The sequence below is a fragment of the Anolis sagrei genome, chromosome 11 (assembly GCF_037176765.1).
Source record: "Anolis sagrei isolate rAnoSag1 chromosome 11, rAnoSag1.mat, whole genome shotgun sequence".
NCBI lineage: Eukaryota > Metazoa > Chordata > Lepidosauria > Squamata > Dactyloidae > Anolis > Anolis sagrei.
The window spans coordinates 24,425,663-24,441,620 of NC_090031.1; the positions used below are offsets into that span (position 1 = coordinate 24,425,663).

General features: G+C 44.1%; 1 protein-coding gene across 2 annotated transcripts in view; it reads left to right on the forward strand.

Moving 5' to 3' along the window:
• USP32 (ubiquitin specific peptidase 32) overlaps positions 1 to 15,958 on the forward strand; it is a 152,799-nt gene that overhangs the window by 40,229 nt on the left and 96,612 nt on the right. For both annotated transcript variants that reach the window (XM_060756995.2, XM_060756996.2), the window contains exons 3-5: positions 6,637 to 6,742; positions 9,038 to 9,156; positions 15,202 to 15,361. In XM_060756995.2, the coding sequence (XP_060612978.2) occupies positions 6,637 to 6,742; positions 9,038 to 9,156; positions 15,202 to 15,361 (385 nt within the window). The remainder of the gene's footprint in view (positions 1 to 6,636; positions 6,743 to 9,037; positions 9,157 to 15,201; positions 15,362 to 15,958) is intronic.

Here is a 15,958-nt window from a genome sequence, read left to right on the forward strand (position 1 = left end):
GCTCGATTCCGGCCACAGGGGGAGCTGCCGCTTCACCTTCCACTTGTGACTCCTTGATGGAGTACTTCCTCATTCTTATGCACAGTGCTGGAAGGTTTTATGGTATCGTAAATTAGTTAAATTCGCCTCCCCGCATAAAGCGATACCTAAATTTCCTACTTGACAGATGCAACTGTCTTTCGGGCTGCGTAAGTCAACAGCAAGCTAGACTATTAATGGTCGGGAGCTCACTCCGACCCAGGCTGGCTTCGAACTCATGACCTCTCGGTCAGTTGTGATTTAATGCAGCTGGCTACTAACTGCGCCAGAGCCCGGTCCTACAATGACACCGTATTTGCCCTCAAAAGTCACTTCAACTTTACTCACTAGTCTCAACAGGGGTTCAGGCAAGGCCTGCCATTTGCTATTCATAGATTCTCTGCAGTTACACGCGGACTAGAAAGCAAGTTGCTCTCCCTCATGGCCATAAGAATAGGTTGAAGGAATTGACTGTATCCAGTGAAAGCTCAGAAGATGTGAGATACTTGTGCTGCATGGTTTCTAGAAAACAATTTCAACCTGGTGATATATGCAGCCATTGATTTTTTCTGATATGAATGATTAGGTACCTCGGCATCTCCCATTAAGCGAAGTCAGAATGAAGCGCAGCCTATTAATCTCGAATGAAATGGACTCATGATTTTTTTCTGTCTCTTGGAAAGCAATTATAGCTAGATCTGCCTGTATAGCTTGCAAAATCTGTTGTGCAGATGCACAGCAAAATAAGTATAGTTGTGGGTTTCCTCACAGGGATTGGAATCACTATTGTAGTGAGAGGGAGAGGCGATCTTCAGGTACATGTTGAATCTGGCACCTGGCCTATATAGCCATGGCTATATAGTGTTCCCCCGCTAGTTCACGGTGTGAATGTTTCAACTGATCACCTTGATTAGCATATAATGGCCTGGCAGTGCCTGGAGCAAACTTATGTTGAGAGGTGATGAGATGTCCTTGTTTGTTTCCTCTCTGTTGTTGCGCTGTTGCAATTTTAGAGTTTTTTTTTAATACTGGTAGCCAGACTTTGTTCATTTTCATGGTTTCCTCCTTTCTGTTGAAATTGCCCACATGCTTGTGGATTTCAATGGCTTCTCTGTGTAGTCTGACATGGTGGTTGTGAGAGTGGTCCAGCATTTCTGTGTTCCCAAATAATATGCTGTGTCCAGGATGATTCATCAGGTGCTCTGCTATGGCTGATTTCTCTGGTTGAGGTAGTCTGCAGTGCCTTTCATGTGCCTTGATTCGTGTTTGGGCGCTGTGTTTGGTGGTCCCTATGTAGGCCATTATATGCTAATCAAGGTGATCAGTTGAAACATTCACACCTAGCTCCAGCAGACAAGAGTCCTTTGTCTCACCCTGGTCATTCCACAGATATATAAACCCCTTTTCCTAGTTCCAACAGACTTCACTACCTCTGAGGATGCTTGCCATAGATGCAGGCGAAACGTCAGGAGAGAATGTCTCTAGACCATGGCCATAATCCAGCGTACCTGGATTTCAGTAAGGCATTCGACAAGGTCCCCCATGACCTTCTGGCAAGGAAACTAGTCCAATGTGGGCTAGGCAAAACTACGGTGAGGTGGATCTGTAATTGGTTAAATGGACGAACCCAGAGGGTGCTCACCAATGCTTCCTCTTCATCTTGGAAAGAAGTGACAAGTGGAGTGATGCAGGATTCTGTCCTGGGCCCAGTCCTGTTCAACATCTTTATTAATGACTTAGATGAAGGGCTAGAAGGCAGGATCATCAAGTTTGCAGACGACACCAAATTGGGAGGGATAGCCAATAGTCCAGAGGACAGGAGCAGGATTCAAAACGATCTGGACAGATTAGAGAGATGGGCCAAAACTAACAAAATGAAGTTCAACAGTGACAAATGCAAGATACTCCACTTTGGCAGGAAAAACGAAATGCAAAGATGCAGAATGGGGGACGCCTGGCTCGAGAGTAGTACGTGTGAAAAGGATCTTGGAGTCCTCGTGGACAACAAGTTGAACATGAGCCAACAATGTGATGCGGCGGCAAAAAAAGCCAATGGGATTTTGGCTTGCATCAATAGGAGCATAGTGTCTAGATCTAGGGAAGTAATGCTACCCCTCTATTTTGCTTTGGTTAGACCACATCTGGAATAATGTGTCCAATTCTGGGCACCACAATTGAAGAGAGATATTGACAAGCTGGAATGTGTCCAGAGGAGGGCAACTAAAATGATCAAGGGTCTGGAGAACAAGCCCTATGAGGAGCGGCTTAAGGAGCTGGGCATGTTTAGCCTGAAGAAGAGAAGGCTGAGAGGAGATATGATAGCCATGTATAAATATGTGAGAGGAAGCCACAGGGAGGAGGGAGCAAGCTTGTTTTCTGCTTCCTTGGAGACTAGGACGCGGAACAATGGCTTCAAACTACAAGAGAGGAGATTCCATCTGAACATGAGGAAGAACTTCCTGACTGGGAGAGCCGTTCAGCAGTGGAACTCTCTGCCCCGGAGTGTGGTGGAGGCACCTTCTTTGGAAGCTTTTAAACAGATGCTGGATTGCCATCTGTCAGGGGTGATTTGAATGCAATATTCCTGCTTCTTTGCAGAATGGGGTTGGACTGGATGGCCCATGAGGTCTCTTCCAACTCTTTGATTCTATGATTCTATATAGCCCGAAAAAACCTACAACAATCCTGTGAGTGCAAATGCTTGGCTGCTTCTCAAAGTGTAAGGACTGCTGTCTCCCTCTTGAAGCCAGGCTTATGGAGTGACTTGAATCATACTCAAGCAACTTCAATGGAAATAGGACATCCCTATAAAATGGCATTCAGAGCGACTACAAACAGGTCTGGAAAAGAAGTATGGCATCCTGGATGTCCAGAAACCTTGGAGTATTGGCTGGTAGGAAATACGGATGTGAGAGCACAGAGAAAACGGAAGCCACGCTGCCCTGAGGGGAGATCAGACCTGATGCTTGACGTTTGCATTTGAGCACGTGGCATTGTCCTGAAAGACCTCACTGTTATGTAGCTCACTCCTCACGCTGTAAACGGGAAGCTGTTGCAGATTGATAGGAATCACATTTCTACCGCATGATCATTCCTTAAATTTTTCACAACTGTCTAGTGACCTGGGATGTCCGGCAGCTTAAAAAAAAAACCTAAAACAAATACAGTTGTAGCTCTGTTCCTATATTGACCCTATAGTGTTATTCTGCAATTATGTGCTTTTCTTCTGCCCGTCAAACTTACGTCAACTCCATGAGTTTCATAAGGTTTTCAAAGGCAGGGAATTCTCAGAGGTGGTTTGGCCAGTTCCTCTGAAATACAGCCTCCAGCACCCATCTCCCTACCACGTTGCTCATAAAACATTGTGTATAGACTTTTGATCATTGGGTTCTCCCTTCTCTGGACACTGTCAAACAGTTGCCAGGTCATCAAAGAAGTCACTTGCAAAAATTTATTTATTGGACACATCTGGAATATTGTGTCCAATTCTGGGCACCACAATTCAAGAGAGATATTGACAAGCTGGAATGTGTCCAGAGGAGGGCGACTAAAATGATCAAGGGTCTGGAGAACAAGCCCTATGAGGAGCGGCTTAAAGAGCTGGGCATGTTTAGCCTGAAGAAGAGAGGGCTGAGAGGAGACACAATAGCCATGTATAAATACGTGAGAAGAAGTCATAGGGAGGAGGGAGCAAGCTTGTTTTCTGCTCCCCTGGAGACTGGGACACAATGGAGCTATGGCTTCAAACTACAAGAGAGGAGATTCCATCTGAACATGAGGAAGAACTTCCTGACTGTGAGAGCCGCTCATCAGTGAAACTCTCTGCCCCGGAGTGTGGTGGAGGCTCCTTCTTTGGAAGCTTTTAAGCTTCTTTGGAAGCTTTTAGGCTGGATGGCCATTTGTCAGGGGTGATTTGAATGCAATATTCCTGCTTCTTAGCAGGGGGTTGGACTGGATGGCCCATGAGGTCTCTTCCAACTCTTTGATTCTATGATTCTATGATTCTACAGTATTTATTGACAGTATTTATATTCTGCCCTTCTCACCCCGTAGGGGACTCAGGGCGGATCACAATGCACATATACATGGCAAACATTAAATGCCATTAGACATACAACATATATAAACAGACACAGAGGCAATGTAACATTCCAGCTTTCCGGCTTCATGAGGGTATGCTCGATTCTGGCCACAGGGGGAGCTGCCGCTTCACCGTCCACTTGGGACTCCTTGATGGAGTACTTCCTCATTCTTCTGCATGCTGCTGGAAGGTTTTATGGCATCGTAAATTAGTTACTGTATATACTAGAGTATAAGCCTAGCATTTCAGCCCCTTTTTTAGGCTGAAAAAGCTCCCCTCGGCTTACACTCGAGTCATAGAATCATAGAATCATAGAATCAAAGAGTTGGAAGAGACCTCATGGGCCATCCAGTCCAACCCCCTGCCAAGAAGCAGGAATATTGCATTCAAATCACCCCTGACAGATGGCCATCCAGCCTCTGCTTAAAAGCTTCCAAAGAAGGAGCCTCCACCACACTCCGGGGCAGAGAGTTCCACTGCTGAACGGCTCTCACAGTCAGGAAGTTCTTCCTAATGTTCAGATGGAATCTCCTCTCTTGTAGTTTGAAGCCATTGTTCCGCGTCCTAGTCTTCAAGGAAGCAGAAAACAAGCTTGCTCCCTCCTCCCTGTGGCTTCCTCTCACATATTTATACATGGCTATCATGTCTCCTCTCAGCCTCAAGGTTATTTATTATTTTACTCTGTTATTAGTTTTACTTTTATTTCATGTATTATTTTACTCTCTTTATTACTACTACATTTACAATATTTTATCCTATTATTATTATTATTGCATTTATTATTTTACTCTATTATTACATGTATTATTCTACTCTATTATTTCTGTTATTATTGCATTTCCATTATTTTACTTTATTATTATAATAATTATATTTAATTATTATTATTATAATAAAGTAAAATAATGGAAATACAATAATAACAGAAATAATTATATTTAATATTTTACTCTATTATTGTTGGAAGGATACGTAAGTACATTTACATTGAAGATATGTAATGATTTAATCAGAGTTGGGCAGTCTTATCTCAAATTGCAGTTTTATGTAAATATTAAAAAAAATTGCACCTCCTGATGCCTCAATTAATGCAATTTTATTGGTATATATATATATAGATAGATAGATAGATAGATAGATAGATAGATAGATAGATATTTTGAAATTTACATGTAGTAGCTGCATTTCCCACCCTTGGCTTATACTCGAGTCAATATGTTTTCCCAGTTTTTTGTGGTAATATTAGGTGCCTTGGCTTATATTCGGGTCGGCTTTTATTCTAGTATATATGATAAATTAGCCTCCCCGCATAAAGCGGTACCTAAATTTCCTACTTGACAGATGCAACTGTCTTTCGGGCTGCATAGGTTGACAGCTAGCTAGACTATTAATGGTCGGGAGCTCACTCTGACCCAAGCTGGCTTCAAACTCGTGACCTCTCAGTCAGTCGTGATTTAATGCAGCTGGCTACTAACTAGCTGCACCACAGCCCGGTCCCACGTTCCAGCTTATCTGTATCCTTCTGATGCCCAGATTGGACTTAATGTTCCACATAAAATCTGCCCAAAGGGGAATAGAATGGTACTATGACTTCCCTGAATCAGGATGCTATATTGCTCAACCTAGAAGCTCATTGGTCTTTTTAGCTGTCAGATTGAGTTGGTGATCTTTCCGCTCTGCTATAGCATGGGGTTGAATGTGAATCTTGTAAATATACTCACTGAACTTGCTGACTGAAAGGTTGCTGGTTCGAATCTGGGGAGCAGGGTGAGCTCCTGTTGTTAGCCCCAGCTTCTGTCAGTTGAGCAGTTCCAAAACATGCATTCAACCCCATGCTCTGCTACAGCATGGGGTTGAATGCGAATCTTGTAAGTATACTCACTGAACTTGCTGACTCAAATGTCGCTGGTTCGAATCTGGGGAGCGGGGTGAACTCCTGCTGTTAGCCCCAGCTTCTGCCAACTTAGCAGTTCCAAAACATGCAAATGTGATTAGATCAATAGGTACTACTCTGGTGGGAAGGTAATGGCGTTCCGTGCGGTCATGCCAATGGCTAGATAAACTTGGAGGTGTCTAAGGACAACGCCGGCTCTTCAGCTTAGAAATAGAGATGAGCACCAGAATCCCAGAGTCAGACACAACTGGACTTAATGTCAGGGGGAAACCTTTACCTTTTAACCTCTTCGCTCCGGGCTGTTGCTATTTTCGTTTTTGGAGAAGCCAACACCCCATAGCAACCAAAGGACCCCAAAATATTCCCTCAGGGGAATATTTTGCCTGTGTTTTCTTCCACAACATAGACCCTGGCTTGTGTTTGAAGCCTGCCACTTTTCCCTCCAGCAAAGTCAGCCCTATTTAATAGCCAGGTAATGCAAACATATACAATGGATACTGCCTGGTGGCATGGTCCCTCCCTCCACTTTAATCTTTTGCAGGTGAAATCCTGTGCACTTCAAAGCATTTGCTGAAAATGTTTGATTGTCAAGGACAAGGGCCCAGTCCTTAACTTAATCCGAATGTTGTTTTCCAACTTCCAGGTCATCTACTGCTCTTTCGGCGGCATGTCCAAAGGCCTTCACTTCAATAACTTGATTGTGGGCTTAGTCCTCCTGACAAGGGGTCGAGATGAAGAGAAAGCAAAATGTAAGTACCATCCGTATCTATGCATGCATTGAAAGTATTATACGTCATTACCTCCATCTTGATTTTTTCAGATTGATGTCCCTTAACAGTAACCTCAGTTGAGCCACAAAAAAAGGTTCAAAACTCGTTTCGGATGTAGTTGGCACTGGTGGTTCGATTTTAAAGTCACTTCCGATTTTTCAAAAAATCCAAACTTTCCAAAACTTCCAAAATTTTGCTTTGTTAATGGCAGACGTGCATGCGCAATAGGAAAATAAACAGCACTAGCACTGGGGAATCTTCTGGGGATTCTCCCTCCTTCATTTTTAGACCAATCCTGATGAAACTTGCCACAGTAGTAGAACACATGGTTCACTGTTAGCTCACCAAATTTCATAACCTTTGACTTATCCATGGATTTTTGGTGAATTTGCAAAGTTTTTATAAAAATATTTCTTAATAATAAAGAAAATCTGTTCCTGGTTTGAAAGTGTTATTTCCTGTTTCATTGGGTGGTCTTCACTTTGAAAGTAGTTGTTCTACCCCAGAAACTTTGTTTGTGTAGCATAAACTGTGTTAAATTGGTGGAGAACAGAAATCATAGTAGAGACTCCATCAAGGGACATTTAGACTGACCCCCTTCTTTTGGGCAAAAAGGCACCATCCAAACTCTCCTGATATCCATTTGCTTCCTCTACTGAATTGGAGGGGACCCTCAAGATACATCCATCCGGTTATTCCTTTTTGCAGATGCAATCATTTTATTTTATCATTACTTACTGACGTCAAGGGCTGGCTGTTTGTGGCTGACTACCCCAGGGCCTTGTTCATGGCAGTCAAGCCAAAGTGAAATGATTGCTTTTTAAGCAGTTTATGTTCTCTTGGCTTTGCAAAAGTTGCTTATTGCTTTGCTGCCTTCTTTTGACACCTTTGTAGATTTAATCAGCTTATTTTATATTTAGATGAAGACTGCTACAGACAGCTATAGGGGGTCCTTCAGTCATTTTGGTTAATGGGCAGCCAGGCAGTGTGGGAAATGTGGTTTAACAGCCAGGCCTATTGCAATCTCTAGCATTGGGGGACTGGCTGTTAAACTACATTTCCCACACTGCCCGGCTGCTCATTAGCCAAAATGGTTGAAGGACCCCTATAGCTGTCTGTAGCACAAACTACAACTACAACAATAATAATATACTTTATTTTAAATATAAACGTTATGTTCTCTTAGCTTTGCAAAAGTTGCTTATTGCTTTGCTGCCGTCTTTCAACACCTCTGTAGATTCAATCAGCTTGTTTTATATTTAGACGAAGACTGCTACAGACAGCTATAGGGGTCCTTCAACCATTTTGGCTAATGAGCAACCGGGCAGTGTGGGAAATGTAGTTTAACAGCCAGGCCCCCAATGCTAGAGATTGCAAAAGGCCTGGCTGTTAAACTACATTTCCCACACTGCCTGGCTGCTCATTAGCCAAAATGGCTGAAGGACCCCTATTTTCTGGGGTAGAACAACTACTTTCAAAGTAAAGACCACCCAATGAGGAAGCGAACTACAACTACAACAATAATAAAAAACTTTATTTGTACCCCGCTACCATCTCCCCAAGGGGACTCGGAGCAGCTTACATGAGGCCACGCCCATCAATACAGTAAACACAATATAACACAATATAACACAAAAACACAACAAAAATCAAGAAATAAAATAACATAAAATGCAGAACCAATGTAAATAAGCAACACAACAGTATAAAATCAAAATATTAAACACTAAAATGGTTGGGCTTAGCCACGCCCACCTCATCTCTCCCTTGCATCGCTGTGGGAGGGAAAGCATGAGATTTTAAAACATTTTAGGCTTTACCAAAGTTGTTTAAAGGTTGGGAAAATTAAAATAACCTTGTGAGACATCCGAACATTATGGAATATTTCCGAAAAAAGGTAAGTGGTTCAAATTTGGATCCCTCCGCCCCACACACACCTTTCCTGCATGGTTCAAAACTGCTTTGAAAGTCAAAATTCGGAAGTTTTTTTGACTTTCAGGCTCTTCCGAACAAACCTATCCATTGGCATTTATCGAACTATCAGAAAGCAGTGCTGTAATGAGCCCAACCACCCTGGCAAACAATTTTGGATGTTGAGATAATGCTCAACCTGTCTTAATACATTTGGTCCTTGCTTGCTGGCTAGTAAAGACTCAGAAAGTTAAATTTAGATGTAGCTGCAAGGTTGTAGAAATTAATTGGCTTTGACAAAACTGTGGTTTGAAGGTGTCGAGTTGTAACTGTGGGTCTCTTTGCTTCTTATTTTATGCCTAGACATTTTCAGCTTGTTCTCCAATGAATCTGGGAGCTATGTTGTCCACGAAGAGATGGAGAAGATGCTCCTTATGGTTGACGGGAGGGTCCCAGAGTCTCTCAAGAAATGTTTCTCTGAGGTATGTGCTCCTGCTCTGACTTGCTGAAAGTGAGAGAGAGATGACACTCATAGGAGGCAACTTTGGGGAAAATTATTAGTGTTCGCTTGCTCCTTCCCGGTTTGCTTTTTGTGGATTCGCTGTTATAATGTAATGTAATATATTGTATATACATATAATATTTATAATATCGTAATGTAATACAATATAATAATAATATATTATAATTATATATTTTATATTACATGTAATATTACTAATAATATTACAATATAATGGAATAGTACAATATAGTAATATATAATACTGATATTGTACTATGCTAATAATATAATACATTATGTGTGTGCATGCGTGTATGTGTGTATGTGTATATACATATATATATACTGTGTGTGTGTATATATATATATATATATATGTACACTGTGTGTGTGTATATATATATATATACACTGTGTGTGTGTGTCTGTGTGTGTGTGTGTATATATATATATATATATATACAGTATATATATATTTGTATTTGTATACCGCCTTTCTTGGCCTTTCGGCGACTCAAGGTGGTTTACAGGCAACAAGTAATATACATAATATCAAAACGCACATAAAAACATTAAATACAACATAAAACCACAACAGAAATAATAAGCAACAGCTAGGAGACAGGTGTTTTTAAAGTCTCTTCCTCAGTCCCCTTAGCTGGCTTGGAGGGGGAGAGTAGCAGCAGGATTTCTCCCTTCTCCTCCTGAGGTGGCAGGCAGATGTAGTAAGCAACAGCCAGGAGACAGGTGTTTTTAAAGTCTCTTCCTCAGTCCCCTTCCTCCTCTTAGCTGGCTTGGGGGTGGGGAGAAGCAGCAGGATTTCCCCCTTCTCCTCCTGAGGTGGCAGGCAGATGTAGTAAGCAACAGCCAGGAGACAGGTGTTTTTAAAGTCTCTTCCTCAGTACCCTTCTTCCTCTTAGCTGGCTTGGGAGGGGGAGAGTAGCAGCAGGATTTCCTCCTTCTCTCCTGAGGTGGCAGGCAGATGTAGTAAGCAACAGCCAGGAGTCAGGTGTTTTTAAAGTCTCTTCCTTAGTCCCCTTCTTCCTCTTAGCTGGCTTGGGAGGGGGAGAGTAGCAGCAGGATTTCCTCCTTCTCCTCCTGAGGTGGCAGGAAGATGTGGTAAGCTTTTTAAAGTCTCTTCCTCAGTCCCTTTTTCTCCTCTTAGCTGGCTTGAGGGCAGGGCGGGGGGGGGGGGGGAAGCAGCAGGATTTCCTTCTTCTCCTTCTGAGGTGGCAGGCAGATGTAAGCAACAGCCAGGAGACAAGTTTTTTTAAAAGTCTCTTCCTCAGTCCCCTTCCTTCCTCTACTGGCTTGGGGGGGGGGGGGGGGGGGGAGAAGCAGCAGGATTTCCTTCTCCTCCTGAGGTGGCAGGCAGATGTAGTATTGTTGCTGGGGGAAGAGGCTCCCAGCCGATGACCCAGGAGACATGGTGGAAATCTGTCTTCCTGGCTGCCCTTCTTCACTCTTGTAAAGCTGTTCTGCTCTTGGAAAAGGGGACTAAATCCACCCCTCGATCCTTCTCAATGGAGGCATGGACAGAAGCACAAAATCCCCATTGGGCTCAAGCTCGTGCAGGTCGCTGTCTTTCACACTTTGGATGCCTGTCGCCGGCTCAAGGCTACGACTCATTAAAATTCTTTCCACTCTCTGCGGAGGAGAGAGTCTCTCTCCCTCTCTCGGTGTCTCTTGCAAGCCCTCTAGACGAGAGCGAGAATTTTAATCCCTTTCGCAGCGCTGTCTGTTGCTTTCTCGCATCTTATCGGCCGTCCTGTTGTTATGAACACCGATTGGGAGCACTCTCACCTCCGCGGCCAAATAAGCCATTAGGAGATGCCGTGAGTGCCACTTTGTCGGCTGCGTGGAGAAAGAAGGGTTTTGGTTGTTGTTTTTCCAATCCTAATTCACATCAGCAAATTTGAAACAAGCAGATGATGGGAACGGAGCCTCTCAACATCTTGCGATTGCCGCATTCAGGCTTCGGTCCCTACGGATATATTGATTCGCTGGGAAACCCGGGGCAACAAGCAAAGAGCCATTCACGAAGGCTGCAATTCCTTAAGGACTAAGGATGTAGCTTCGGCTGTAGAATTCACTTTTCATAGAGTCATGCCTTTGATTTCATTTTCATCCTCTTTATCTTGCCTTTTTTAGAGGATGCAACCAAGGTGGTCTTCAATGCTCTAAAATAAACAAAGGAAAGAAAGAGGTAGAGAAGGAAGAAAGCGGGGAAAGAAGAAGGGAGGGAGGAAGGAAAGAAAAAGAGAAGGAAAGCTGGAACCAAAGAGCAAAAGAATGTAGGAAAGAAAGAGGTTTTGTTGTTGTTCATTCGTTCAGTCGTCTCCGACTCTTCGTGACCTCATGGACTAGCCCACGCCAGAGCTCCCTGTCGGCCGTTACCACCCCCAGCTCCCTCAAGGTCAGTCCGGTCACTTCAAGGATGCCATCCATCCATCTTGCCCTTGGTCGGCCCCTCTTCCTTTTGCCTTCCACTTTCCCCAGCATAATTGTCTTCTCTAGGCTTTCCTGTCTCCTCATGATGTGGCCAAAGAAAGAGGTAGAGAAGGAAAAAAAGCAGGAAAGAAGAAGGGAGGGAGGAAGGAAAGAAAAAGAGAAGGAAAGCTGGAACCAAAGAGCAAAGGAATGAAGGAAAGAAAGAGGTAGAGGAGGAAAAAAGCAGGAAAGAAGAAGGGAGGAAGGATGGAAAGAAAGAGTAAAGGAAGGCTGGAACCAAAAAGCAAAGGAACAAAGGAAAGAAAGAGGTAGAGAAGTAAGAAAGGAGAGAAAGAAGACGGAAGGAAGGAAGGAAGGAAGGAAGGAAGGAAGGAAGGAAGGAGAGAAGGAAGGTTGGAACCAAAGAGCAAAGGAACGAGGAAAGAAAGAGGTAGAGAAGGAAGAAAGGAGAGAAAGAGGAAGGAAAAGAAGAAGAGGGCAAGGAAGGAAAGGGAGGGAAGGAAGGAGTGAAAGAAAAAAAGAAAGAAAGAGGGAGGGAAGGTTGGCCACAGCAACCTATGGCAGGTACAGCTAGTCAAAAGATAAAACTGCAGTGCAGCATAGATTCCAAAAACTTTTCAGCACCAAAGAGGTACCAGCCACTGTTGAAGCTCCATCCAAAGTGAAGGAAAGGGGCCAAGAGGGGAGAAGGAAAACAAATGTGAGCCCTCGCCATGTAATGCATAATGAAAGAGGGATTTATTTTGAAAAAAAGAGAGCAAAGATGGGGGAATATTTGAGCTCCAGCCCTGCTGTGTGATTACCCGTTGAGCAAAGAAATGTCTTTGAAAGAGTACCGCTCGGCGAGTCAATAAAAGTAATATTCAAGCGCCATTAATTCAGAGCTCGGAGAGTGCTTATTTACCAAAGGGTTCATCATGCAGCGCTCATAGCTTTTCAAGCCCGCTGAAGAATTCTCCGGCATAATCGATTCATATAGGCAGGTTACTGATGGCAAGAATCATAAGTAGGCAGTGTGAAAGTGTTGGACCGCAACTCACCCTGATATCTCCTCACTGGCTGTGTGGCCTTGTGCCCTAAAGAAGAGGAAACCAGTCACCTGCAGCACCTTTGCATCTTGTCCGAGTGGCAGGGGAGAGATTTATTTATTTATCGTGTCATCCACAACCAGAACATTGTATTACATTTCTAACAGAACAAAACAAACAAACAGATTAAAAAAACCACAAATTTTGCAAACATGGTAGCTGATTAAATGTCCTTTGACCAGTATCTGGCCACTTGGAGTGCCTCTGGTGTTGCCGCAAGAAGGTCCTCCATCGTGCATGTGGCAGGGCTCAGGGTGCATTGCAGAAGGTGGTCAGGGGTTTGCTCTTCTCCACACTCGCATGTCGAGGATTCTACTTTGTAGCCCCATTTCTTAAGATTGGCTCTGCATCTCATGGTGCCAGAGCGCAGTCTGTTCAGCGCCTTCCAAGTCGCCCAGTCTTCTGTATGCCCAGGGGGGAGTCTCTCATCTGGTATCACCCATGGATTGAGGTGCTGGGTTTGAGCCTGCCACTTTTGAACTCTCGCTTGCTGAGTTGTTCCAGCGAGTGTCTCTGTAGATCTAAGAAAACTATTTCTTGATTTAAGTCGTTGACGTGCTGGCTGATACCCAAACAAGGGATGAGCTGGAGATGTCTCTGCCTTGGTCCTTTCACTATTGGCTGCTACTTACCAGCGGATGTCAGGTGGTGCAATACCGGCTAAGCAGTGTAATTTCTCCAGTGGTGTAGGGCGCAGACACCCTGTGATAATGCGGCATGTCTCATTAAGAGCCACATCCACTGTTTTAGTGTGGTGAGATGTGTTCCACACTGGGTATGCATACTCAGCAGCAGAGTAGCACAGCGCAAGGGCAGATGTCTTCACTGTATCTGGTTGTGATCCCCAGGTTGTGCCAGTCAGCTTTCGTATGATATTGTTTCTAGCACCCACTTTTTGTTTGATGTTCAGGCAGTGCTTCTTGTAGGTCAGAGAACGGTCCAGAGTGACTCCCAGGTATTTGGGTGTGCTGCAATGCTCCAGTGGGATTCCTTCCCAGGTAATCCTCAGAGCTCGGGATGCTTAAAAACACCTATACAGTGTTCCCTCGCTATTTCGCGGTTTGCTTATTGCGGACTCGCTGTTTTGTGGATTTTTCCTCCCCCCCGAGCCGTGGGGGGGGGAGGAGGAACAGAAGGAGGGGAAGGAGAGACAGGCGCTGGGCTTGTCTCCGGGCTCATTGGCGGCAGCTTCTCCTCCTCGCCACCTCTGCTGCTCCCCGCTAAGGGGCCTCAGAGGGGCCTCCGAGGCCGGGAGCAGCGGAGGCGACGAGGAGGAGGCCACTGCGAAGGAGGGACGCTTCCTCCACTCGGCGGTGGCCTTCTCATCCTTCTTGCCACCTCTGCTTCTCCCGGCCTCAAAAGCCCCTTGGGCTCTGCTGATGGCACTGCCAGTCTAGGCTGAGGCCTCAGACCAGGCCTTAGTCCAGCCTAGCAGTGCCATCAACGGCACTCAAGGGGCCTCCGAGGCCGGGAGTAGAAGAGGGAGCGAGGAGAAGGAGACTGCCGCTGAGTGGGCAGATAAGTGAGAGAACTCTGTACACAAGCTGGAAAAGAATATTAAAAATCACGCGAAAAGCGAACCGCAAAGTAATAATAATAATAATAATAATAATAATAATAATAATAACAATAATAATAATACTTTATTTATACCCCACCACCATCTCCCCAAGGGACTCGGAGCGGCTTACATGAAGCGAAGCCCAACAACAACACATCAATAAAAAAACAACAGGGAATAAGCAAAATAAACAATACAATTAATATAACTCACACTCAAAAACCACTTGACGAATTGACATCAAATTTGAACACAATACACCTATCAGGCCAACGAGTGACCTATAAGAACAATAACACACAAGGATTTAAAAACCTATGTAGCGAGAAAACACTACTCATTTTGAATTTTTTAGCTCAGGTTTCCTATTGCAAGGTGTATGTGGTTTCAAGTTGCCTGTTGATGTGTGGCAGTGCAATGAATTTCAAAAAGTTTTCTTAAACAGTTATACTCAAAGGTGTTTTTGTCACTTTCTCTGAAATATAGTCTATAGTGTTTGCTTTTTATTGATGGTCTTCCATCCAAGGACTAACTGGAGTTGGTACAGGAGCAGATATATGTATCATTATTTATTATTACTATATTGACCCCAAGAGTAACTGATCAAGCTGCCTAGCAAAATCAAATATGTATTGTCGAAGGCTTTCATGGCCAGAATCACTGGGTTATCGTAGGTTTTTCGGGCTGTATGGCCATGTTCTAGAAACATTATCTCCTGACTTTTCGCCTGCATCTGGTGCAAGCATCCTCAGAGGTTGTGGGGATGCTTGCCACCTCTGAGGATGCCTGCCACAGATGTAGGCAAAACGTCAGAAAAGAATGCTTCTCGAACATGGCTATACAGCCCGAAAAACCTACAAGAGCCCAAAATCAAATATCTTCACTCTTATCTTTCCCCCATTCCCTTTTTCTTTTCCTGCAGGGTGAAAAGGTAAACTACGAGAAGTTCCGAAGCTGGCTGTTGTGCAACAAAGAGGCCTTCACGTTTTCCCGCTGGTTGCTGTCTGGCGGGGTGTATGTTACGCTCACGGATGACAGCGACACCCCCACCTTCTATCAAACGCTTGCTGGCGTCACGCACCGTAAGTAGCTCTTGCGGCCCTTCTCTGACGAGGCAAATCCAGCACTCGGGAGTCATATTGCTTTCTATTGTGTGTAAATGTCTGTTGCTGCGGCCAAATACGGCACCTTTTCTTCTCAAGTCTGAAGTAGCAATGAGCATCCTTATTGAGGGATTTTGGACACCTAGGATTTAGAGAGGACTACGCGGTGTGTAACTTAAAACATTGGAAGAGTACCATAGGATGTTTAATCCTGTCTAAAACAATGCCTTTTAGCAATTCTAGAATTGTTTCATGCAACCTGTTGTTACACAGAAAGGTTTCAAAAGGTCTGGCCATTATTAGTGTACTTTGTCTTCTAGTCATGATGCAGGCCCTTCCAGATTTTCTTGTTTGCACAGTGTGGGCATCCTCAACCACAAGCAGCACTTATGGGGATATTTAACTACATTGGAGGAGAAGGCCAGAGTAATTGGGCTTTGTTTTTATTGTTTACTAGGTGTCCCCTGCCACGCGTTTCTGTGGCCCAGTCTGTGTGTATATGTGTTTTGTGTATGTATATATGTGTGTTTGTGTACATATATGTGGTTTTGATTCAGGCATCGAATTGTGCCGTTG